At 47.5% G+C, this 27,289-nt stretch overlaps 1 protein-coding gene and 1 long non-coding RNA gene across 3 annotated transcripts; both read left to right on the top strand.

Moving 5' to 3' along the window:
• Positions 1-71: 71 nt before the first annotated feature.
• LOC137349312 (uncharacterized) lies at positions 72-26,708 on the top strand. Of its 2 annotated transcripts, XR_010969322.1 has the most exons (5): positions 72-149; positions 1,033-1,171; positions 11,274-11,803; positions 23,174-24,067; positions 25,567-26,708. It is a non-coding gene; the product is annotated as an uncharacterized lncRNA (long non-coding RNA). The 2 variants fall into 2 exon arrangements; XR_010969321.1 differs by lacking the exon at positions 25,567-26,708 and having other exon boundaries at positions 23,174-24,340.
• LOC137348444 (zinc finger protein 226-like) lies at positions 4,279-7,257 on the top strand. The gene is made up of 2 exons (XM_068013752.1): positions 4,279-4,437; positions 4,564-7,257. The coding sequence occupies exons 1-2, from the start codon at positions 4,279-4,281 to the stop codon at positions 5,491-5,493; spliced, it is 1,089 nt and encodes a 362-aa protein (XP_067869853.1). The 3' UTR covers positions 5,494-7,257.
• Positions 26,709-27,289: the final 581 nt, after the last annotated feature.

Below are 27,289 nucleotides of genomic sequence, written 5' to 3'. Positions count from 1 at the left end.
GAGGTCAGAGGTCGCTGCAGCGGGCTTCAAGTACCGTATGCGCAGGCGCATTGTTTGAAGCATGCGCAGTGCGAGTAGGATCTGCATCCAGTCAGCGGGAGCGGTGGAGCCGGCGGGTGAAACACCCGGTGTCGGCCTCAACACCCCCAGTAAGAAGCTCCCGGTCCTGCGTTTATCCCGAGTGGGGCGGCAGCTGCGGGGTTTTTCACGATAACAGGCCCGAAGTTAACGGCCGCCAAATTTCCAGCTCATTTGGAGGAATTAAAGATTAATGAAGTGTAACATCAAAGGAGAAAACTTTAAAGGAAACTGAGCTCAGTTACAAAGGGGCCTGGGGGAGGGGAGGGAGGAACCATTTGGGACACAGCACAGGGCAGGAGGTCCCCCCTCCCCCCCTCCCCGGTTCCACAAAGACTCCCCTTGGACTGGGCCACACCTGGGCAGGGCTGGCTCAAGGTGCAGGAAGCTGATAGGCTGAGCTGTGGACTGGGAGGAGTGGGGGGTTTGACTGACAGGCCTGGGGAGGGGGATATCAGGGCAGGTACACACACTGCTCCCCCTTTTCCTCCTGGGATCTTTTACTGGAGTCGTGTTGCTGAGTGTTTCTAAACTCTGTCTCCCTATCCTGGTAATGTCGGTAGATTGTAGGTTGCTGTGAGTGTTGAACACAAGAAATCGGAGCAGGCGTAGAGCATATGGCCCATTGAATCTGTTCCACCGCTCTAAACGATTATGGCTGATCTTAGGATTCAACGCCTCTTGCCCACCCGCTCGCCATATCCCTTGATTCCCTGGGAGACCAAAAATCTGTATCCCAGCCTTAAATATATTCAATGATGGAGCATCCACGACCCTCTGGGGTAGGGAATTCCAAAGAATTCGAATGAAATAATTTCTCCTCTATATTGCCTCTTGGGGCAATGTGCAGCAGCGCGCATGTGTGACCATTCTGGGTCAGTAAGCAGGAAGAGAGAATGTTGCGAATTTCTATCCTGGACTGATAGTGATGGCTTTTGTAAACTCCTTTCACAGGACCTTAGAAGAGGAGGATTTGCAGATAAGAAGCTCAAACCAAGCATCGCACCAAGATTTGGCAGAGAGACTCGATTCATCAGGACCTGAACATCATTGGCCTTTGAACGTCTGTTCTGTCTGTGGGAAAAGATTTCAGGTATCAGTGTGACTGGAAAAGCACTGAGATACACAAAGCCCTGGTTAGACCACACCTGGAGTATTGTGTTCAGTTCTGGGCACCACAACTTAGGAAGGATATAATGGCCTTGGAGGGAGTGCAGTGTAGATTTACCTGAATGATACCTGGACTCCAAGGGTTAAATTACAAGGAGAGATTACACAAATGAATCATAGAGTCATTACAGCACAGAAGGAGGACAGTTGGCCCATCGAGTCCATGCCAGCTCTCTGCAGACCAGTTCAGTCAGTCCCATTCCCCCACTCTTTCCTCAAGTGCCCATCCAATTTCCTTTTCAAATCATTGGTTGTCTCTGCTTCCACCATTCTCTTAGGCAGTGAGTTCCAGGTCATTGACACTTGCTGAGTAAAAAAGCTCTTTCTCATTTCCCCTCAATCTCTGGCCAAAAGCCTTAAATCTGTGTCCCTCAGTCCTTGTACCATCAGCTCACGGGAACAACTTATCTAAACCTGACATAATCTTGTACACCTCTATCAGATCTCCCCTCAACCTGCTTTCCTCCAAGGAGAACAATCCCAGCTTCTCCAAGCTAATCTTGTAGCTAAATTCCCTCATCCCAGGAACTATTCTGGTAAATCTCCTCTGCACCCTCTCAAGAAGCTTCACATCCTTCCTAAAGTGTGGTGACCAGAACTGGATGCAATACTCTAGTTGTGGCCTCACCAGAGATTTATAAAGGTTCAGCAAAACATCCCTGCTTTTGTACTCAATACCTCTATTTATGAAGCCAAAGATCTCATACGCTAACTACTCACTCAATAGGGCCTGCCACCTCCTTGGATTTATGCACATGAACCCCCTCAGGTCCCTCTGTCCCTGCACAAATGTGCCATTACGTATATGTCGCCTCTCCCTATCACTTCTGTGAAAATGCATCACCTCACTATGATGGTTGAATTCCCTGGTATTTAGAAGTTTAAGGGTCGATTTGATCAAAGTTTTGAAGATATTAATTGGAACTGATAATTTCTCTCTATCTACCCTATTTCCACTGGTTGGGGAATCTCGGATTAGGGGGCATAGTGTAATATTTAAAGCTAGACTTTTCAGCAGTGAAGTTAGGAAACACTTCTACACACAAAGGGTGGTAGAAGTTTGAAACTCTCTTCCACAAACAGCAGTTGATGTCAGATCAATGTTAGTGTTAAATCTGACATTGATAGATCTCTGTTAACCAAAGGTATTAATGGATATGGGACAAAGTCAGGTATATAGAGTTAGATCACAGATCAGCCATAATCTCATTTCCTGGTGGAACAGGCTCGAGGGGCTAAATGGCCAACTCCTAGAATCATAGAAACTTACAGCACAGAAGGAGACAATTCAACCCTTTGTGCTGGCCCTTTGAAAGAACAGTCGTGCTTAGTTCCACACACCCAGTTGTTGTTTGTAAGCCTGTAAGTTCCTCATTCTCAAATACCTGTCAGCTGCCTTTGAAAATGACTCATAGAATCAGGTTCAACCACCTTTTTCAGGTGGAGCGTTCCAGATCCCGACAACTCTCTGTTGGTGCAGAAACTGCTGAACTCAATGTTGAATCCAGAAGGTTGAAAAGTGTCCAATTGAAAGATGAGCTGCTGTTCCTCGATCTCCCATTGAGCTTCATTGGAACAGTGCAGGCGGCCGAGGACAGAGGGATCAGAGTGGGAGTGGGACAGAGAATTAAAATGGGAAGTGACCGGAAACTGAGGGTCATGCTTGCAGACTGAACGGAGATGTTCCTCAAATTGATCACCCAGTCTGTGTTTGGTCTTCCCAATATAGAACAGACCACATTGTGAACAGTCAATATAATATACTAAATTGCAAGAATTACAAGTAAATCACTGTTTGTTTCATCCTACAAAACCCTGAGAATAGCCCAAAGGAAGATACTTTATTTGAAGATTAAAGGTTACAAAGTAAAGCAATTGACAGAATATTAAACTCTTTCCCAGCAGATATAAACCCACTGTCAAAATGAACGTGGTTCAGTCCTGGATGTGAATAACAGCAGCAATAACAGCAACATCCAACCCCTGCAGTCACTTGTGAACTCGATGGTATCCCATCAGGTTGGATGACTGAGTGAATCCCTTCCCACACACTGAGCAGGTTAACAGCCTCTCCACAGTGTGACTGCGCTGATGGTTTTCCAGATCAGATGGGTAATTGAATTCCTTCTCATTCCCCACATTCCACAGTTTCTCCCCAGTGTGACTGCGCTTGTGTATCGACAGGCCAGATGATCAGCTGAAGCCTCGTCCACACGTAGAACACGTGTACAGTTTCTCCCCACTCTGATCGCTGCTTTATCCTTCCATGTTCAAAATCCTATGGTATTCAGGTTACGATAAATTGTACGACTCCATCAGATCCTGATCTGATGTTTAGTTTGATTTTATCTATAACAATTCAGTGAGAGGTAAACAGAACCTTAACAGTAACACAGACGAGCACCTTCAGGAGAGATGGTGAGAAACCCCCCTGTGTGCAGAGTGAGAACAAAATCAATGTGTCTGAATCCTCTCCTAATCCCCTGTAAAAGGAGGTAATAAAAGTCATCACTGTCAGTACAGGATAGAAATTCAGAACAGACAATTCGAGATCCTATGGAACATTTTATTCCTCTCTTGTTCCCCCAAAGCTGTAAATCGCAGTCCCACACACTCTCCCTCCTCCCTGTGCTGAAATCCAAACCCATGTCACCTTCTGCACCATTTCTTTCCTCCTCTGCCAGTTTTCTCCCTCCCTCTACTGTGGCTGGGTTCAGTTCTCCAGCCCCTGTGTGCAGAGTGAGAATCAAATCAATGAGTCAATGATTTTTTCTCCTGGTCACTGGGACCCTGAAGCCCCACCCACTCTCTGTTCTGGTCCCACAAATTACCAGATTCATTCAGCTCAATTTCACAAATGCCTTTGTGTTTTTTGTGGATTCTCTCTCACTCCCTTTTTCTTGTTTGAAATTCATTTTACAGGGTATTAGAAGGGGAGGATTTGCAGACAGCAAACTCAAACTAAACATCACATCAGGATCTGACAGTCACTTCGATTCATCAGGATCTGAATGTCATCGACCTTTGACTATGGAAGCAAAAAGCCTCGTTCACACTGTGGAGAAAGTAGACATGTGTTCCATGTGTGGACGAGACTTCAACCGATCATCTGGCCTCTCGAAACACAAGCGCAGTCACACTGGGGAGAAGCCGTGGAAATGTGGGGACAGAGAAGGAATTCAATTACCCGTCTGAGCTGGAAACTCATCGACACAGTCACACCGGGGAGAGGCCATTCACCTGCTCTGTGTGTGGGAAGGGATTCACTCATTTCTCTTCCCTGCAGAGACACCAGTGAGTTCACACTGACGAAAGTTTAAATGCTCTGACTGTGAGAAGAGCTTTAAAAGCCCTCATGCACTGAGGGAGCATCAGGGACTTCACACTGGGGAGAGGCTGTTCACCTGCTCTGTGTGCGCAAAGGGATTCACTCAATCATCCAACCTGCTGAGACACCAGCGGGTTCACACTGGGGAGAGGCCATTCACCTGCTCAGAGTGTGGGAAGGGATTCACTCAGTCATCCGCCCTGCTGACACACCAGCGAGTTCACACTGGGGAGAGGCCATTCACCTGCTCAGAGTGTGGGAAGGGATTCACTCAGTCATCCGCCCTGCTGAGACACCAGCGTGTTCACACTGTGGAGAGGCCGTTCACCTGCTCTGAGTGTGTGAAGGGATTCACTCAGTCATCCGCCCTGCTGAGACACCAGCGAGTTCACACTGTGGAGAGGCCAGTCATCTGTTCCGCGTGTGGGAAGGGATTCACTCGGTTATCAAATCTGCTGACACATCAGCGGGTTCACACTGGGGAGAGGCCGTTCTCCTGCCCTGACTGTGGGAAGGGATTCACTCTGTCCTCCACCCTGTTGATACACCAGCGACTTCACACTGGCGAGAAACCTTTTAAATGTTCTGATTGTGGGAATTGCTATAAAAGTTCCCGGGAGCTGATATCCCATCAACGTGTTCACACGAATGAGAAACCATTCAGGTGCTCTCACTGCGGGACTGGATTCAGGCAATCAGGCAACCTCACCGTACACCAGCGTATTCACACTGGGGAGAGACCGTTCACCTGCTCAGAGTGTGGGAAGGGATTCACTCAGTCATCCAAGCTGCTGAGACACCAGCGAGTTCACACCGGGGAGAGGCCGTTCACCCGCTCTGTGTGTGGGAAGGGATTCGCTCGTTCATCCAACCTGCTGAGACATCGGCAGCTGCACGCTGATGAGAAACCTTTTTAAATGCCCAGACTGTGAGATTTGTCGAATCTCATGTGCAGTCACACTGAGGGAAAAGCCATCAAAATGTGGGACTGTGGAAAGAAATTCCGTTACCCGTCAGCTGGAAACCCATAAGCGCAGCCATAGTCATACAGCGCTGAAACAGGCCCTTCGGCCCACTGAGTCTGTGCTGACCATCAACCACCCATTTATACTAATCCTACATTAATCCCATATTCCCTACCACATCCCCTCCGACATTAATCCCATATTCCCTACCACATCCCCTCCGACATTAATCCCATATTCCCTACACTAGGGGCAATTTACAATGGCCAATTTACCTATCAACCTGCAAGTCTTTGGCGGTCACACTGGGGAGAGGCTGTTCACCTGCTCTGTGTGTGTAAGGGGATTCACTCAGTCATCCAGCCTCTACACACCAGTGAATTCACACCCGGGAGAGGCTGTTCACCTGCTCTGTGTGTGTAAGGTGATTCACTCAGTCATCCAGACTCTATACACCAGTGAGTTCACACTGGGGAGAGGCTGTTCACCTGCTCTGTGTGTGTAAGGGGATTCACTCAGTCATCCAGACTCTATACACCAATGAGTTCACACTGGGGAGAGGCTGTTCACCTGCTCTGTGTGTGTAGAAAGGGATTCACTCAGTCATCCAGCCTCTGTACACCAGTGAGTTCACACTGGGGAGAGGCTGTTCACCTGCTCTGTGTGTGTAGAAAGGGATTCACTCAGTCATCCAGCCTCTGTACACCAGTGAGTTCACACTGGGGAGAGGCTGTTCACCTGCTCTGTGTGTGTAAGGGGATTCACTCAGTCATCCAGCCTCTATACACCAGTGAGTTCACACTGGGGAGAGGCTGTTCACCTGCTCTGTGTGTGTAAGGGGATTCACTCAGTCACCCAGCCTCTATACACCAGTGAGTTCACACTGGGGAGAGGCTGTTCACCTGCTCTGTGTGTGTAGAAAGGGATTCACTCAGTCACCCAGCCTCTATACACCAGTGAGTTCACACTGAGGAGAGGGTGTTCACCTGCTCTGTGTGTGTAGAAAGGGATTCACTCAGTCATCCAGCCTGCTGCCACAGCAGTGAGTTCACTGTAGGGGGTTGGAGTCTGCAGTTTTTGCTGCTGTTAATCACATCCAGGACTGAACCATGTTCATTCTGACAGTTGGGGTTTATTTCTGATGTCAGTTGCCCCTCTTGGACTGAGCGTGTGCCCCACAGCGTCTCTCATTCATGTGTGAATAGACCATCATGTCTTCAAACCTCGTTTTCAATTTAAATCCACTCAGTAAATGTACTGAACAAAAGATGAACAATAAACAGATCACAGGCCAATCCTGCAGCTCTATATTGACAGGAGAAAGTCTGTTCTTTAGCTCGAGAACGAGACTGTTTAAGCTCTGTGTGTTTGTAAGCACCAGCAGACTTGAGCTGTTTGATAGACAGGCTGTTCACAGCTGTTAACATGTCAGATATTGAAGGAATTACTCTTAAAATAAAGTCACCAATTTATAACCTCAGACTCCGGTCCCTGCTGTAATTAATACTCAGCATCCATTAGTGCTGATTTAGTCAATCACTGAATCGCCAGGTTAACCTTTGTTACTTGTTTTGTGAAATACTCTCCCTATTAGTGCTCAACTGCTGGATAACTCTGATTACATTTATATGTGTTTATACATGTTTATAAAGTGTCTGTGTGTCCAGATTTAACTAAATTGTGGTTTGTAACCAATAAATGATGTTTTGGCCATGACTTGTAGTCTGGTATCTTGGTGATTTGTTCAGAAAGATTTAATTCACTCACCCAGCAGCTTGAGAGGAACCAGACTGAGGTTTAATGAACATAAGAAATAGGAGCTGGAGGAGGCCATTTGGCCCTTCGAGCCTGTTCTGCCATTCACCAAGATCATGGCTGATCTTCTACCTCAACTCCACCTTCCCGCACTATCCCCATATCCCTTAATTCACTCAGTACCCAAAAATCTATCAATCTCTGTCTTAAATATACTCAACGACTGAGCATCCACAGCTCCCTGGGGAAGACAATTCCAAAGATTCACAACCCTTTCAGTGAAGAAATTTCTCCTCATTTCAGTCCTAAATGGCTGATCCCTTATCCTGAGACTGTGACTTGGTGTTCTAGATTCCCCAGACAGGGGAAACATTTTCTCAGCATCTACCCTGACAAGTCCCTTAAGAATTTATGTTTCAGTTAGATCACATCTCCTTCTAAACCCCAGGGAATATAGGCTTATCTACTCAATCTCTCCTCATCGGAGGAGATGGAGCACAGTGGGGGTGCAGTAGCATAGTGGTTATGTTACTGAACTAGTAATCCAGAGGCCTGGACTAATGATGCAGAGACATGAATTCAAATCCCACCAGGGCAGTTCAGGGATTTAAACTCAATTACTTAAATAAATCTGGGATTTAAAAAGCTTGTATCAGTAAAGGTGACCATAAGACTGCTAAATTGTCCTAAAAACCCACTTGGTTCACTAATGTCCTTCAGGGAAGGAAATCTGCCGTCCTTACCCGATCTGGCCTCTTTGTGAGTCCAGACCCACAGAAATGTGGTTGATTTAACTGCCCTATGAAATGGACTGAGATGGACCAGGTGGCCTGGGAGGCGGGAGGAGATTGTGGGCACAGGGAGGAATTAGAGCCGAGGGTGCGCTTCATAGACACCTGGGGTAGGCCAGAAGCCCCGTGTTTACCTCATGGTAACAAGCCTGGGGGAAAGGTGTCACTGGCTGCCACCTTGGACAGGGCGGGGTCAGGGCGCATGTGCAGCCATCTTGGTGAGGGCACAGAAAGTGGACGGGACTTCACAGACTCTGTTCCCACCCGGGTCCTAGTGCCCAGGAGATGGAACATGCTGGACAACAGGGTTTTCAGCAGCTTCACCCACTCCCAGGCTGCATGTGATGTTTGCAGCCGGGAGGAGTCCATGGGCTATGTATATATTCAGTGTGAGAGGTTACAGTCCCTGTATAGTTACCTGAAGGGGCTGCTCCTCAACTTAGAATCATAGAAATTTACAGCATGGAAGGAGGCCATTCAGCCCATCGTGTCCTCACCAGTCGACAAGGAGCCATCCAGCCTAATCCCACTTTCCAGCTCTTGGTCTGTAGCCTTGTAGTTTAGGGCACTTCAAGTGTCTAGCCAAGTGCTTTTTGAATGTTATGAGGGTTTCTGCCTCTACCACCCTCCCAGGCAGTGAGTTCCAGATCCCACCATCCTCTGAATGGGAACGTTTCCCCTCGAATCCCCTCTAAACCTTCTATCTCTTATTCAAAATCTATGCCCCCTAGTTATGGATCCCCTCAACCAAGGGGAATAGGGCCTTCCTATCCACTCTATCTGGACCCCTCATCATTTTCCAGCTGCGTTTGCTGACAATGCAACCACTAGGTGGTGCAGTACTTGCACATGCACAAATGCAGGCTCTTCAACTGGAAGGTCAGTGTCTGCGACCTTCAGGCAGCTGCCAGGATTAAAGATGGCGCTGCTCAATTTATCACAGGAAATGCTTATGGCTCGTTTGTTCTAGCAAACTAACCTTACATGAAGTTGGATCGAAGCCCAATAATATGCTACTATGTTGTTATTGGATACTAACTTTAATCCTCAGATCCATTTAATATTCCAGTAATCCTATTAAATAAAAAAGGAATTTTATGATTGACTTTCCATTGGAAGATTGTGAATTGACATCCCGATCGATGGAAAAGAAAATCGGGCAGAGTATAAAATGTGCTGCCAATTGGTTATTGGTTATCAGGACTGATTTCACCCAAACGCAGCTACGAGCCCCCGCTCCACTGGCCACTCTCCCCCCTCGGCAACTCACTTCCCCTCCCTCAGCCGCTAGCTCCAGACCTCAGTGCTTCCCCCTCCCGCACTTCCCTGGACGATTGTTCCCTGTTGACGCCACCCCGCTCTCCGGCCACTTGCTCCCGGCTTCCCCGCCCCAGCCGCTGTCTCTAGGCCGCGTCGCTTCCCTCCTCTTGGCCACTTGCTCCCACGGTTCATCAGTCACCGGGTGCCACCAGAAGGTCTAGAGTGAGCAGCTGAGGGGAGGAAGCGTCGAGGCCTGGAGCGAGTTGCCAAGGGGGGAGAGCTCCAGCCTCAAAGTCTCCCATTCAGCCGGTTCCTCCAGCCGAGCTTTATCGCACATGCGCAAAGATGGACCTGGCACGGATACACGATGACGTTTCCGCTGCGCGATGATGTCATTCCGCGCATGCACCTCTAAGTCCTGGCAAGATGTAGCTGCGCATGTGCACAGCTTGGCGCACTCTGATGCCGTCAGTGGGCTGGTGCGTTGTCAGGAATCACTTTGTAATTTAATACACTTCAATTCAGTCTCCCCTCCACCTCCTCTGTTCCAAAGAAAATAACCCTCACCTATCCAATCTTTCCTCATAACTCAAATTCTCCAGTCCAGGCAACATCCTCGTAAATCTCCTCTGTTTTCTCTCCAATACAACCACATCTTTCCTATAGTGTGGTGACCAGAACTGCACGCAGTATCCAGCTGTGTCCTAACCAGTGTTTTATACATTTCCAGCACAAACTCCCTGCTCTTATATTCTCTGCCTTGGCTAATAAAGGTAAGGATCCTGAATGCCTTCTTGACCATCTTATCTACCTGCCCAACTACTTTCAGGGATCTATGATCATGCACATCATGGTCCCTCTGTTCCTCTATACTTCTCATTTACTGTGTATTCCTTGTTAGCTGTCTCCAAATGCATTACCTCACACTTCTCCAGATTGAATTCCATTTGCCACTATTCTGCCCACCTGACCAGTCCATTGATATCTTCCTTCAGTTTACAGCTTCCTTCATCATTATCAACCACACGGTCAATTTTTGTAACATCTTCAAACTTCTTAATCAAACCCCCTACATTCAAGTCCAAATCATTGATATATAGAACAAAGAGCAAGGACCTAGTACTGATCCCTGTAGAACCTCACTGAAAACAGCCTCCAGTCACACAAACACCATCGACCATTACCCTTTGCTTCCTACCTCTGAGTCAATTTTGGCTCCAATTTGCCACTTTGCCTTGGATCCCATGGGCTTGTCGTTCATGACCAGTCTGTCATGTGTGACCTTATCAACAGCCTTGGTTACAGTTTAGCCTCATTCTCCTAATCTCTGGCCACTCGGTGTGGAGGTGGGGTGGGGAGGTTGGAGGATCTTTTCCTGGACCTGCTCTTGGGCCTGGTTAAAACACCACCCACACCCACAGCCCTTTCACCGACCTCCTCTTCCCAGGCCCCCAATGCCCTCCTCTCCCTCACCTCATCCACCCCAAACCCACCCAGGTTTGTATCTGTCTTGTATATTTAAACACTCAGTTCTCACCTTCTCCATCTCACTCTCCCTCTCGCTCAGGCTGAGAAACAATGTGTAGGTCCAGGATGTGCAGGGACCATGTTCGGAGTGGGTGTGTCACTCTGGCTGCTGCCCTGTCTTCCGTGGTCTTGTCCGTGCCGGGGTGGCCTTCTGTAACCGGTGGACACCTCAGGATACAGAGTGTCTCGTGGACACTGGGAGCAATGTTCTGGTTTAGTTGGGAAGGTTCCCTTTGCTTCTGTTACAATTTGCTGCTTATTTTGGCTTCTTTTAGTTTGAATGGACAACATGTTTGGGGGAAACGAGAGAGGAAAGAATGTTCCATCGAAACTAGAACTGTCTGTTCTGAATTTCTACCCTGGACTGACAGTGCTGACTTTTGTAAACTCCTTTTACAGGGTATTAGAAGGGGAGGATTTACTGACGGGAAATTCAAACCAAACATCACATCAAGATCTGACAGAAACACTCGATTCATCAGGACCTGAATATCATCGGACTGAGAATGTGGAAGGAGAAATGTTTGTCTGTTCTGCCTGTGGGAAAAGATTTCAAACATCAGTGTGACTGGAAAAGCACCGAGACACACACACCCGAGTGAGAGTGTTCCAGTGACTGACTGTGGAAAGAGCTTTAACCAGTTACACAGCCTGAAAAAACATCACCATTCACAGCGGGGAGAAACTGTACACGTGTTCTGTGTGTGGACGAGGCTTCAACTGATCATCCAACCTGGAGAGACACAAGGACACCCGCACCATGGAGAAACCATGGAAATGTGGGGACTGTGGGAAGGGATTTGGTTCCCCATCAAAGCTGGATATTCATTAACGCAGTCACACTGGGGAGACACCATTCACCTGCTCCATGTGTGGGAAGGGATTCACTCAGTTATCACACCTACTGAGACACCAACTTGTTCATTCTGGTAAGAGATGTTTTGTAAGATCTGAATGTGAGAAGAGCTTTAAAAGAAGTGATGATCTCCTGACACACCAACGCACTCACACTGGGGAGAGGCCATACACCTTCACTTGGAGGAAGCTCCATAGTCAGGGGAACAGACAGGCGTTATTGTGGCCACAGACATGAATCCAGGATGGTGTGTTGCCTCCCTGGTGCCAGGGTCCAGGATGACACTGAGCGGCTGCAGAACATCCTGAAGGAGGAGGGTGAACAGCCAGCAGTCGTGGTCCACATCGGAACCAATGACATCGGTAGAAAGAGGGAAGTGGTCTTGCAGTCAGAATTTAGGGAGTTAGGTCAGAAATTAGCAAGCAGGACCTCAAAAGTAGTAATCTCCCGATTGCTCCCAGTGCTATGCGCAAATGAGTATAGGAATATAAGGATAAGACAGATGCATGTGTGGCTGGAAAGATGTTGCAGGAGGGAGGGCTTTAGATTCCTGGGACATTGGGACCAGCTCTGGGGGAGATGGAACCTGTACAGGTCGGATGGGTTGCACCTGAACAGAGCCAGGACTGAGTTCCTTGTGGAACATTTTGCTGGTGCTGTTGGGGAAGGTTTAAACTAGTTTGGCAGGGGGATGGGGACCTGAGGGTAGACTCAGCTGGGACAAAATCAGAAATGAAAATGGAAGGCAGAAAATTAATGGATGAGTCTGGAAGACAGAGGAAACAAAGTTAGAAAATAAAAAAAAGAGTTTGGCAGTGCTCAAGGGTATCAATTTCAATGCAAGGAGTATAGCAAATAAAGCAGATGAGCTGAGGACACAGATAGACACGTGGCAGTATGACATCATAGTTATTACAGAAACATGGCTTAAGGAGGGACAGGAACGGCAGCTCAACGTTTCTGGTTATGGGGTTTTCAGACTCGATCGCGAGGGGATAAGAAAGGATGGGGAGTGGCAATTTTGATCACGGAAACTATTACAGCTGTGAGAAGGGATGATATTTACATTTTTTTTTGATTGAGATTTTTGATTTAGAGATACAGCACTGAAACAGGACCTTCGGCCCACCGAGTCTGTGCCGACCATTAACCACCCATTTATACTAATCCTACACTAATCCCATATTCCTACCACATCCTCACCTGTCCCTATATTCCCCTACCACCTGCCTGTGCAGAGTTTGCAAGTTCTCCCCGTGACCGCGTGGGTTTCTGCCGGGTGCTCCGGTTTCCTCTCACAGTCAAAGACTTGCAGGTTGATAGGTAAATTGGCCATTGTAAATTTTCCCTAGTGTAGGTAGGTGGTAGGGAATATGGGATTAATGTAGGATTAGTATAAATGGGTGGTTGATGGTCAGCACAGGCTCGATGGGCCGAAGGGCCTGTTTCAGTGCTGTATGACTATGACCAGGGTAGCAGGTGTATGTGAACACCATCATCTCCAAGATCCCCCTCCAAGTCACACACCATCCTGACTTGTCTGACATCCAGTACTGGATGAACAGAAATTTCCTCCAATTAAATGTTGGGAAGTCTGAAGCCATTGCCTTCAATTCCTGCTACAAACTCCACTCCCTCACCACCAACTCAATCCCTCTCCATGGCAACTGTCTGAGGCTAAACCAGACCATTCATAACCTTGGTATCATATTTGACCCCGAGATGAGCTTCTGACTGCATATCAGCACCATCACTCAGACTGCCGATTTCTACCTCAGTAACATCACCAGACTTCGCCTGGGAATTTGAAACTTGCTTCCATTTACACAGCAGTGTGTGTCTGAAATAATTTCTGAAAACTCTGCACAAACTGGTTACTGAATGTGAATATCCTGCAGTGAACATGAACTGTATAAACTTAATATGTCCTGTGCTTTGCAGCAACTGAAGTGATCTGGAATTTCCACTTATCGGTTTGCTCAGGTGTATGGCTGAATTCCATTCATTGTTCATCTCCACTTTCACTGTCTACTGCCCCAGTCACACTGTAAACCTGGAGTCAGTGTGAAGCTGTCTTTTACACCATAGTGATGGAAGACAAGGAGTATAACTCTGGTCATCTTTCTTCAATGTGTGGTTTGACATTGCTTAAGATTATCTGGAAAAGGCTGTCCTGCATCACAAGTGCTGTGTATTGGCTACAGTGCAACTATCCTGTGAGCTCTCTGCAGTCACTATAAATGGTCACTGGGTTTCTGAGGCTGATGGCACAATACTCTGTACATGTATGAATATGTACATACAGAGTGCTGCCTTTCTCCAAGTCAACACAATAGTTATGATTTTCAGCTCACCTTGCTGTTAAATGCAGCTTTCACTGGACCAATTGATGCAGGAGAACAGGAGCCAGAAGTGTTCATCACTGTTGGGATATACAGCTGTCCATTGGACCTGCTGCATTGTCACAGGGCCATTACCAAACATTTGAGCCTGATTTGGGGATGATGCAACAGAACCTCAAACTTGTTACTGTAGAGGTCGTCATCGGCTGTCCCTCGATTCGAGGATGACGTCCACTCAAAGTTTCTGCCATGGGACTTCACGTCACTGAACAGGCCGATTTTCGACCTGCAGATCTTTGGGCACATGGGGCAGGATGTCCCACCAGGTAGTGGGACCCGGAGTGCAGGAATTGCTTCCTAGAGGTACAACATTAGTCTCATTACTTTTCCACTGTCACTAGCAAGGTTTGGGACAACTTGTATGTTGCATAATATTTGAACCCTTTGAAGAGGAAAACCACATTTTTCATTAGTTTTCATTGAGATTATAATGAGATCTGCACTGCAAACAAGATTATTTTAGTTTAGAATCTTTATAATGTGACTAATTATATTAAATTATAAATTCTACCATGAGTCATGATATTTAAAAACAAGCAATTCTATCTATAGAGACACCACATTTGCTAAAGTTAATAAGGTTATTTTCCTCTTTTGTGCTTGGAGGTAAATAATTGCCTAAAAGAAAATTGGATCAGGAGTATCACATGCTCCTAACAGAATGTATGTGATATTCCTGTCCATTTAAGTTAATGGACAGTAAATTGGACAGGCTGTATAACTGGTATACAATCCTCCCTACCTGGTTTTACTTTCTGCTTCGTTCAGGTGATTATGTCATAGCACAAAATAAGAACAATTACCCTGCTTATGTTCAAGTTTCTGGATTGTCAATGTCTCATAAATGTTTACTTTTTATTAATTTATACACCTACTAATTTGTGCACATCACTTACCAAGGTTCCAGAATGTGCCATCTGGTATGCTTATATATGTTGTTTTCCATAGATCCAAGACCAGTATTTTAAACTTAAATAAGGGAAATTATGAGGGCATGAAAGCAGAGCTAGCTAAAGTGAAGTAAAGCTGAAGCTAGCAAATTAGGTTAAGTGACAGGTCAATAGAGATGCAGTGGCAGACATTTAAGGGGATATTTCAGAATACACAGAATAGATAGATTTCAACGAGCAAGAAAAATTCCAAGGATGGGACCCGCCATCCGTGGTTAACTAAAACAGTTAAAAATAGTATCAAACTTAAAGAAAAAGCCTAAAATTGCACTAAAATGGGAGGCAGGTCAGAAGATTGGACAGAATATAAAAAAACAGCAAACAGCGACTAAAAGATTGATAAGTAAGGTAAAGATTATGATTTAGATTAGAGATACAGCACTGGAACAGGCCCTTCGGCCCACCGAGTCTGTGCCGAACATCAACCACCCATTTATACTAAGCCTACACTAATCCCATATTCCTACCAAACATCCCCACCTGTCCCTATATTTCCCTACCACCTACCTATACTAGTGACAATTTATAATGGCCAATTTACCTATCAACCTGCAAGTCTTTTGGCTTGTGGGAGGAAACCGGAGCACCCGGAGAAAACCCACGCAGACACAGGGAGAACTTGCAAACTCCACACAGGCAGAAATTAGAGTACGAGAGAAAGCTAACTAGAAATATAAAGAGTTTCTATAGATACTTAAAGAACAGAGTTAACAAAGTGAGTGTTGGTCCTATCGAATTGCCTCCCACTGGTTTGCCACTAATTTTCCTTCAAGTAGCTGTAACCAGTCCACTTTCACCAGGTCATCTCTCAGTTGCATAAGATTTGCCTTCCCCAATTTAGAACTTTTACTCCTGTTTTATCTTTGTCCTTTTCCATGATTTTGTCCCCTCTGTGCCCTTCACACTGTTTGTATCCCAGTTGATATTGGGATCGTTGAAATCCCCAACTAATATTGCCCTATAGTCAGAAATTTGCCTCCATATTTGTTCTTCTACCTCCCTCTCACTATGTGGGGGTCGATAGTACACTCCTAGTAGTGTGGCTACATCCATATGGCCTCATTTGATGATTCATTTAGCATATCATCCCTCCTCAAAGCTGTTATTGATTCCTTAACTAACAATGCTACACCCCCTCCTTTTTTATCCCCCCCTCTCTCCTACCTGAAAACTCTATATCCAGGGAAGTTGAGCTGCCATTATTGCCCCTCTTTAAACCAACTACAATATAACTTAAAGCAGAGTGAGTAATAGAATAGATTAGATTGGAATGTGATTTTTATATCTATAATTGTGAAACTAAGAAATAGCAGAATTAAAGTAGGCAGAGTAGTTTAGGGATAATGAGAAAATTACTAAAGAAAAGTAACTGCTGGGAACCAGGGAATGTGTCCTTGTAAATCACAGGTTAGAGAAGTTCCAGCTCTCTTTTCCTCACTTCCTGACAACCCAGCAGAGAAGGCAGAGTCAGGTGCCAGACTTGGATCACCACAGGATCACGCCCACTCTCACAGGCCCTGCCCCTCATTCACTCCGATTGGTCGGAGGACCAACAGCCTGCTCAGTCCTCCAGACCCTCAACCCTCTTCTGATTGGTTGGGAGCTCATGTCAATCGTCCAGGCAGTTGGCATGTCAGTAAATGAAGAAGAAAATAACTCAGTATTTTTAGGAGTTGGTTTGTGTGAACAAATATATCCCTAATTTTACTGAGACTCCTTCCATGTCCTAGCTCCTGAAAATCCTGGCTGTAAAGGGGCTTTACTGTCAGAAGACTCCACACTGCTGGCTGCTTGTGTGCAAGAGATCTCCTATCAGATTAATGTTCTTCTGCTTTGTGTGTGTTTAATAAAGTGCCTGAAGCCCTTATATGAACATACGAATTAGGAGCAGGAGTAGGCCACTTATCTCCTTGTGCCTGCTGCACCATTCAAAAAGTTCATGGCTAATCTGATTGTAACCTCAACTCCACATTCCTATCTACCCCCAATAACCATTCACCCCCATGCTTATGAAGAATCAATTTACCTCTGCCTTAAAAATATTCAAAGACTCTGCTTCCACTGCCTTTTGAGGAAGTGAGTTCCAAAGACTCTCAACCTTCTGAGAGAAAAAAAACTCTCCACATCTCTGGCTAAAATGGGCGACCCCCTTATTTTCAAACAGTGACCTCTAGTTCTAGATTCTCCTACAAGAGGAAACATCCTTTTCACATCCACCCTGTCAAAACCCCTCAGGATTTTATATGTTTCAATCAAGTCGCCTTTTACTCTTCTAAACTCCAGTGGATACAAGCCGAGCCTGTCCAACTTTTCCTCAAAAGACAACCTGCCCATTTCATATATTAGTCGAGTAAACCTTCTCTGAACTGCTTCCAATGTGTTTACATCCTTCCTTAAATAAGGAGACCAATACTGTACACAGTACTCCAGATGTGGTCTCAACAATCCAGTGCATAACTGAAGCATAACCTCCCTACTTGTGTATTCAATTAGACAGGATCAGTTCACATGGAGGGTGAATTAGACAGGGTCTGTTCACAGGGAGGGGGGAATTAGACAGGGTCTGTTCACAGGGAGGGGGAGTTAGACAGGGTCTGTTCACAGGGAGGGGGGAATTAGACAGGGTCTGTTCACAGGGAGGGGAGAATTAGACAGGGTCTGTTCACAGGGAGGGCGGAATTAGACAGGGTCTGTTCACAGGGAGGGCGGAATTAGACAGGGTCTGTTCACAGTGAGGGCGGAATTAGACAGGGTCTGTTCACAGGGAGGGGGGAATTAGACAAGGTCTGTTCACAGGGAGGGGGGAATTAGACAGGGTCTGTTCACAGGGAGGGGAGAATTAGACAGGGTCTGTTCACAGGGAGGGCGGAATTAGACAGGGTCTGTTCACAGGGAGGGGGGAATTAGACAGGGTCTGTTCACAGGGAGGGGGAGTTAGACAGGGTCTGTTCACAGGGAGGGGGAATTAGACAGGGTCTGTTCACAGGGAGGGGGGAATTAGACAGGGTCTGTTCACTAGGAGGGGGAATTAGACAGGGTCTGTTCACATGGAGGGGGGAATTAGACAGGGTCCGTTCACAGGGAGGGGAGAATTAGACAGGGTCCGTTCACAGGGAGGGGAGAATTAGACAGGGTCTGTTCACAGGGAGGGGAGAATTAGACAGGGTCTGTTCACAGGGAGGGGGAATTAGACAGGGTCTGTTCACAGGGAGGGGGGAATTAGACAGGGTCTGTTCACAGGGAGGGGGGAATTAGACAGGGTCTGTACACAGGGAGGGGGGATTAGACAGGGTCCGTTCACAGGGAGGGGATAATTAGACAGGGTCCGTTCACAGGGAGGGGAGAATTAGACAGGGTCTGTTCACAGGGAGGGGAGAATTAGACAGGGTCTGTTCACAGGGAGGGGGAATTAGACAGGGTCTGTTCACAGGGAGGGCGGAATTAGACAGGGTCTGTTCACAGTGAGGGCAGAATTAGACAGGGTCTGTTCACAGGGAGGGGGAATTAGACAGGGTCTGTTCACAGGGAGGGCGGAATTAGACAGGGTCTGTTCACAGGGAGGGGGGAATTAGACAGGGTCTGTTCACAGGGAGGGGGAGTTAGACAGGGTCTGTTCACAGGGAGGGGGAATTAGACAGGGTCTGTTCACAGGGAGGGGGGAATTAGACAGGGTCTGTTCACTGGGAGGGGGAATTAGACAGGGTCTGTTCACATGGAGGGGGGAATTAGACAGGGTCCGTTCACAGGGAGGGGAGAATTAGACAGGGTCCGTTCACAGGGAGGGGAGAATTAGACAGGGTCTGTTCACAGGGAGGGGAGAATTAGACAGGGTCTGTTCACAGGGAGGGGGAATTAGACAGGGTCTGTTCACAGGGAGGGGGGAATTAGACAGGGTCTGTTCACAGGGAGGGGGGAATTAGACAGGGTCTGTACACAGGGAGGGGGAATTAGACAGGGTCCGTTCACAGGGAGGGGATAATTAGACAGGGTCCGTTCACAGGGAGGGGAGAATTAGACAGGGTCTGTTCACTAGGAGGGGGAATTAGACAGGGTCTGTTCACATGGAGGGGGGAATTAGACAGGGTCCGTTCACAGGGAGGGGAGAATTAGACAGGGTCCGTTCACAGGGAGGGGAGAATTAGACAGGGTCTGTTCACAGAGAGGGGGGAATTAGACAGGGTCTGTACACAGGGAGGGGGGATTAGACAGGGTCCGTTCACAGGGAGGGGATAATTAGACAGGGTCCGTTCACAGGGAGGGGAGAATTAGACAGGGTCTGTTCACAGGGAGGGGAGAATTAGACAGGGTCTGTTCACAGGGAGGGGGAATTAGACAGGGTCTGTTCACAGGGAGGGCGGAATTAGACAGGGTCTGTTCACAGTGAGGGCAGAATTAGACAGGGTCTGTTCACAGGGAGGGGGGAATTAGACAGGGTCTGTTCACAGGGAGGGCGGAATTAGACAGGGTCTGTTCACAGGGAGGGGGGAATTAGACAGGGTCTGTTCACAGGGAGGGGGAGTTAGACAGGGTCTGTTCACAGGGAGGGGGAATTAGACAGGGTCTGTTCACAGGGAGGGGGGAATTAGACAGGGTCTGTTCACTGGGAGGGGGAATTAGACAGGGTCTGTTCACATGGAGGGGGGAATTAGACAGGGTCCGTTCACAGGGAGGGGAGAATTAGACAGGGTCCGTTCACAGGGAGGGGAGAATTAGACAGGGTCTGTTCACAGGGAGGGGAGAATTAGACAGGGTCTGTTCACAGGGAGGGGGAATTAGACAGGGTCTGTTCACAGGGAGGGGGGAATTAGACAGGGTCTGTTCACAGGGAGGGGGGAATTAGACAGGGTCTGTACACAGGGAGGGGGAATTAGACAGGGTCCGTTCACAGGGAGGGGATAATTAGACAGGGTCCGTTCACAGGGAGGGGATAATTAGACAGGGTCCGTTCACAGGGAGGGGAGAATTAGACAGGGTCTGTTCACTAGGAGGGGGAATTAGACAGGGTCTGTTCACATGGAGGGGGGAATTAGACAGGGTCCGTTCACAGGGAGGGGAGAATTAGACAGGGTCCGTTCACAGGGAGGGGAGAATTAGACAGGGTCTGTTCACAGAGAGGGGAGAATTAGACAGGGTCTGTTCACTAGGAGGGGGAATTAGACAGGGTCTGTTCACAGGGAGGGGGGAATTAGACAGGGTCTGTTCACAGGGAGGGGGGAATTAGACAGGGTCTGTACACAGGGAGGGGGAATTAGACAGGGTCCGTTCACAGGGAGGGGATAATTAGACAGGGTCCGTTCACAGGGAGGGGAGAATTAGACAGGGTCTGTTCACAGGGAGGGGGGAAATTAGACAGGGTCTGTTCACAGGGAGGGGGAAAATAGACAGGGTCCGTTCACAGGGAGGGGGGAATGAGACAGGGTCTGTTCACTGGGAGGGGGAATTAGACAGGGTTTGTTCACAAGGAGGGGGGGAAATAGACAGGGTCCGTTCACAGGGAGGGGGGAATTAGACAGGGTCTGTTCACAAGGAGGGGGGAAATAGACAGGGTCCGTTCACAGGGAGGGGGGAATTAGACAGGGTCTGTTCACAGGGAGGGGGGAATTAGACAGGGTCTGTTCACAGGGAGGGGGGAATTAGACAGGGTCTGTTCACAGGGAGGGGGAAATTAGACAGGGTCTGTTCACAGGGAGGGGGAATTAGACAGAGTCTGTTCACAGGGAGCGGGGAATTAGACAGGGTCTGTTCACAGGGAGGGGGGAATTAGACAGGGTCTGTTCACAGGGAGGGGGGAATTAGACAGGGTCTGTACACAGGGAGGGGGAATTAGACAGGGTCCGTTCACAGGGAGGGGATAATTAGACAGGGTCCGTTCACAGGGAGGGGAGAATTAGACAGGGTCTGTTCACTAGGAGGGGGAATTAGACAGGGTCTGTTCACATGGAGGGGGGAATTAGACAGGGTCCGTTCACAGGGAGGGGAGAATTAGACAGGGTCCGTTCACAGGGAGGGGAGAATTAGACAGGGTCTGTTCACAGAGAGGGGAGAATTAGACAGGGTCTGTTCACTAGGAGGGGGAATTAGACAGGGTCTGTTCACAGGGAGGGGGGAATTAGACAGGGTCTGTTCACAGGGAGGGGGGAATTAGACAGGGTCTGTACACAGGGAGGGGGAATTAGACAGGGTCCGTTCACAGGGAGGGGATAATTAGACAGGGTCCGTTCACAGGGAGGGGAGAATTAGACAGGGTCTGTTCACAGGGAGGGGGGAAATTAGACAGGGTCTGTTCACAGGGAGGGGGGAAATAGACAGGGTCCGTTCACAGGGAGGGGGGAATGAGACAGGGTCTGTTCACTGGGAGGGGGAATTAGACAGGGTTTGTTCACAAGGAGGGGGGGAAATAGACAGGGTCCGTTCACAGGGAGGGGGGAATTAGACAGGGTCTGTTCACAAGGAGGGGGGAAATAGACAGGGTCCGTTCACAGGGAGGGGGGAATTAGACAGGGTCTGTTCACAGGGAGGGGGGAATTAGACAGGGTCTGTTCACAGGGAGGGGGGAATTAGACAGGGTCTGTTCACAGGGAGGGGGAAATTAGACAGGGTCTGTTCACAGGGAGGGGGAATTAGACAGAGTCTGTTCACAGGGAGCGGGGAATTAGACAGGGTCTGTTCACAGGGTGGGGGAATTAGACAGGGTCCGTTCACAGGGAGGGGGGGAATGAGACAGGGTGTGTTCACAGGAAGGGGGGAATTAGACAGGGTGCGTTCACAGGGAGGGGGGAATTAGACAGGGTGCGTTCACAGGGAGGGGGGAATTAGACAGGGTCTGTTCACAGAGAGAATCGGCAGGGCCTCGCTGAGACAAGCAGGGTCGGTTAGGGGGACGGGGGGAGTGATGTGCGTTGGGGATTCAGGAACAGCCCTCCGTGGGGCACAGGCCACCCAATCAGGAGCCCCCTCACACCCAGCAAGAAGGCCGCTGGTTTTACCAGGCGGGGTTCTTGGGGCCTTTACAATCAGGCCACTGAAGGTAAAAAAAAAATCCTGTGGCGGTGGGAAGAGATTCTTCAGTGCCAGGTAATTGGCCACTTCAGGACCTTGATTGGTCTGGGGGGGGTGGGGGGGGGAGGGGGAGGGGCGGCTCTTTCTCACCATCCCACATAAACTTGCAGTGAGGTGGAAATGGTTTCCCACCCCCCGCTTCCCACTGAAATTTACATCTCTTCCCCAACCCCCCCGGCCCTCCCCCCCACCCCCCAACAACACCACACCTCTCATTTGGGGTCTGTAAAATTCCAGCCGTTAACCCTGTTTCTCTCTCCACAAATGCTGCCTGTCCTGCTGAGTATTTCCAGCACTTTCTGTTTTCAGTTCAGAATTCCAGCATCCACAATATTTTGCTTTTATTCCATTTGCCTTTGTTGGGATTTTGTTGCTTATTTGGACTTCTCTTAGTTTGAATGGGCGGCACGGTGGCGCAGTGGTTAGCACCGCAGCCTCACAGCTCCAGGGACCCGGGTTCGATTCTGGGTACTGCCTGTGTGGAGTTTGTAAGTTCTCCCTGTGTCTGCGTGGGTTTTCTCCGGGTGCTCCGGTTTCTCTAATCTAAAAAAAAAAAAACATGTTTGTTGGGGGGCGGGGGGGGGAACATGAGGAAAGAATGTTCCATAGAAACTCGAATTAGATTAGAGATACAGCACCGAAACAGGCCCTTCGGCCCACCGAGTCTGCGCCGAACATCAACCACCCATCCATACTAATCCTACACTAATCCCATATTCCTACCAAACATCCCCACCTGTCCCTATATTTCCCTACCACCTACCTATACTAGTGACAATTTATATTGGCCAATTTACCTATCAACCTGCAAGTCTTTTGGCTTGTGGGAGGAAACCGGAGCACCCGGAGAAAACCCACGCAGACACAGGGAGAACTTGCAAACTCCACACAGGCAGTACCCGGAATCGAACCCGGGTCCCTGGAGCTGTGAGGCTGCGGTGCTAACCACTGCGCCACTGTGCCGCCCTAATTGTCTGTTCTGAATTTCTATCCTGTACTGACAGTGATGACGTTTGTAAACTCCTTCTACAGGGTATTAGAAGGGAAGGATTTACAGACAAGAAACATCACTTCAAGATCTGACAGTCACTCGATACTTCAGGATCTGAATATCATCGGCCTTTGAATGTGGAAGGAGAAATGTTTGTCTGTTCTGTCTGTGGGAAAAGATTTCAAACATCAGTGTGACTGGAAAAGCACCGAGACACACACACACCCGAGTGAGAGTGTTCCAGTGACTGACTGTGGAAAGAGGTTTAACCAGTTACACAGCCTGAAAAAACATCACACCATTCACAGCGGGGAGAAACTGTACACGTGTTGTGTGTGTGGACGAGGCGTCAACTGATCATCCAACCTGGAGAGACACAAGGACACTCGCACCACGGAGAAACCATGGAAATGTGGAGAGTGATTCAATTACCATCTGAGTTGGAAATTCATCGACACAGTCTTGCTGGGGAGAGGCCATTTACCTGCTCCATGTGTGGGGAGGGATTCACTCAGTCATCCAACCTCTTTCCACACCAGCGACTTCACACTGGGGAGAGACCACTCACCTGCTCCGAGTGTGGGAAGGAATTTACTTGTTCATCAGGTCTGCTGAAACACAGGAACATTCACAGTGATGAGACCTTTTAAATGTTCTGAATATGAGAAGACTTTTGAACGCTGACGTGGCATGGTGACACACCAACGTACTCACACTGGAGAGAGGCCGGTCAACATTGAACGGAAAGCTTTCTTGGACAGTGTCGATCACCGGCAGTTTGAGCGAGAACGTGACATTCGGCTCAGTAACATGAAGCCGTGACATTATTTTAACAGCGAGAAGTCCGTTGTTTAATGTAAATGTGCATCTGAACTTCACAGCACAGATTACCAGTGTCCCAGGAGGTGATGGTTTGTCACTGTCCCGCAAGTACTGTAAGCAATGTTCAGACTTTCTTGTGGATTCCATTGCTTTTTTATTGTTGACCTTATGTTAAAGATCAATGTTTTTTTTAAAGAAAAGATAGGTAGAGACTTGGATAGTGACTAATACTGCTTCTCGGAACTTTTGTTTCTTTTTTAATGACTGCAACAAGTTCAATGAGGTGACAAAAGATCATTGCATGTTTTAGAACTTAATACTCAGCTAGACCCTCACATCGATGTTATTTCGTGACAGTACTGTTAGCTTTTGTTCGACAAGGACAAAAAAAAATTGTACTTTAGTTCTGTGAATACTTTTAATATCTGCGGCACAGTGGCGCAGTGGTTAGCACCGCAGCCTCACAGCTCCAGGAACCCGGGTTCGATTCCGGGTACTGCCTGTGTGGAGTTTGCAAGTTCTCTCTGTGTCTGCGTGGGTTTTCTCCGGGTGCTCCGGTTTCCTCCCACAAGCCAAAGACTTGCAGGTTGATAGGTAAATTGGCCATTATAAATTGTCACTGGTATAGGTAGGTGGTAGGGAAATATAGGGACAGGTGGGGATGTTTGGTAGGAATATGGGATTAGTGTAGGATTAGTATAAATGGGTGGTTGATGTTCGGCACAGACTCGGTGGGCCGAAGGGCCTGTTTCAGTGCTGTATCGCTAATCTAAAAAAAAATTCTGAATCATGACGTTGCCAATGTGTCTATACAAATTAAAATGAAAATTAATTGAAAAAAAAAGTGTGGGGAGAGATTTGCTCGTTTATCCACCCTGCTTAAATCACAGTGAGTTCACACTGTGGAGAGGCCGTTCACCTGCTCCGTGTGTGGGAAGGGATTCACTCAGTCATCCACCCTTCTTAAACACCAGTGAGTTCACACTGTGGAGAGGCCGTTCACCTGCTTCGTGTGTGGGAAGGGATTCACTCAGTCATCCACCCTTCTGAGACACCAGTGAGTTACACTGTGGAGAGGCCGTTCACCTGCTTCGTGTGTGGGAAGGGATTCACTCAGTCATTTACCCTTCTTAAACACCAGTGAGTTTACACTGAGGAGAGGCCGTTCACCTGCTCCGTGTGTGGGAAGGGATTCACTCAGTCAGTCATCCAACCTGCTGACACACCGAGTTCACAATTGACTGCAGGGGTTGGATTCTGCTCTTGCTGCTGTTAATCACATCCAGGACTGAACCATGTTCATTCTGATGGTTAAAGAAAGATCTGCATGTATACAGCACCTTCCACTACCTCAGGACATGACAAAGTGCTTTACAGACAATGAGGTGCGATTGAAGTGTAGTCACTGTTATAATGTAGGAAACACAGCAGCCAATTGCACACAGCAAACTCTCTGGAGTGGGACTTGAACCCACAACCTTCTGACTGAGAGGTAACAATGGTAACAACTGAGTCACAGTCAGGGTTCATTTCTGTTGATGTGAACTGGTGTTAGGATCACTGGACCTTGTAACATGATTATATCTTATAGATTGTGATTTTTGTTTTGAAGTTCAAGATGAAATCCAGGAGGTCAGCTGACCTCACCTCCACTCCTGTAAAAGGTTACCAGGACAACAGAGGGAACAGATCAAAGACTGTTTTCTGAAGAACAGAGACTACAGCACTAACACCTGATGAACAATGGGTTTCACCCTCCCAGACTTTTGGATTGTAAAACAAGGAGTCAGCCATTGAGAACATGTAAATGAACCGGCAGGTGGTAACACCTGGGGGCAATGGAAAGGCCGAGTAGCTTTGTGAAACTAGACTTCTGGTCTTTGTATTTTGGAGAAGAACAGTCAACTATTGAATTCTAGGACCAGATAAATTTAACCGACTTTCTGGAGTAAAACAGGCTGTAAGGAATGAACCATCACGTTGTGGCCTCAAGCAGGCTGTAAAAAGAGAATCCATCGGGGTGAGGCCTCAAGGGAAGCTGCAAGAGACGAGCACCCAGCAGGGGCAGCTGGAGAGAGAGAGAGAGAGAGAGAGAGAGAGTGAACACCTCTCTGAAGATATACAGCGAAAGGCTGTGGAAACCAGAACCTGTTTTTTCAGAGTGGAAGTTTGTGGAGGAGTAAAGGGCCCACAGGATCACCGGAAATCACGTTCACAGATCTCCAGGTCAGAAGTGCTTGGAGAAGTGAGCGAAGGAAAATATTGTTTCTTTTTTTTAAGAAGTCTGGGAGATCCAGTCCATTGAACTGGGAGAATTTAAGACTTTTAACCACAAAGGATTTCATCATCAAAAAGGACTGTGTAATGTATCAGTGTGATGTGAGATATTCAAGTGTTGAATAAGTAAAGAAAATTCCTTTGATTGTAATTTGGGGTGTCAACTATTTACAAAGTGCTATTTAGTTAATTGGGGATTTCTTTTAGTTCAGTTGTTATAAAATACAAGATATGAAGCCCAGACCAAATTAAAAACAATTAAAACATGCAATCTAGTGTAATTTGTTAATTTGGTCTGGGGTTCATATCTTGCATTTTTCACATTGATTTCTCCAAGGTCATCACAACTGGAATGTGGGATGAAGCTGGATACATGTTTTTCAACTGCCACAGACACAATGGGCTGAATGGCCTCCTTCGTGTCATAAATTTCCTGTGTTTCTATTCCAACAGTTGGGTTTTGTTTCTGCTGATGTTAATAACCTTATAACATGGCTGGAGTTTAATATTCTGGATAAATGTCAAATAAATCAGCTTTATATTAAACACATTGTTGTAGATTTTTGTCTTTCCCACCTGACTGTTTAGCCTCACCTGGCTGGAGCTCAGAAAGGACAATCTGGGGGAGGATCGTACAGCAGGAACAGAACTTCAGCCTGAACACAGTCCTTCAGGATCACACTGAGAGGGACAAACGGCACTTTGTTCTTTCTCGTCTCTCTTCACTGACAGCAAAGTCCCCGTCTGGGTTAATCCTGAGGCCTGTAAGAAATGTGTCCCAGCCGCTCTCTTCCATGGTTCAGAGCTCCTGGGCACGGAACAGAAGGCTCCTTTACAACAGTGTTTAGAGTCAGGAAGAACAACAGTGAATGCTGGAAACGTGCTGTCAAATCAGAGATTGGTGTAAAACTGGGATCTGTTCCTGACTGAAAGTGAAACGGCAGGTTTAAATTTCCAACCTGAAAATGTCTTTGGTAATAATTTTACACAAGTTTAACATGTCCTGAGTCAATAATTTTAAGGCAAGCATTAACTCATTTCAAATATTCTAGTTGAAA

Source organism: Heterodontus francisci, chromosome 34 (genome assembly GCF_036365525.1).
Source record: "Heterodontus francisci isolate sHetFra1 chromosome 34, sHetFra1.hap1, whole genome shotgun sequence".
Taxonomy (NCBI): domain Eukaryota; kingdom Metazoa; phylum Chordata; class Chondrichthyes; order Heterodontiformes; family Heterodontidae; genus Heterodontus; species Heterodontus francisci.
The sequence above is the reverse complement of the archived record's forward strand: the minus strand, read 5'-3'. Positions and strand labels throughout refer to the sequence as shown.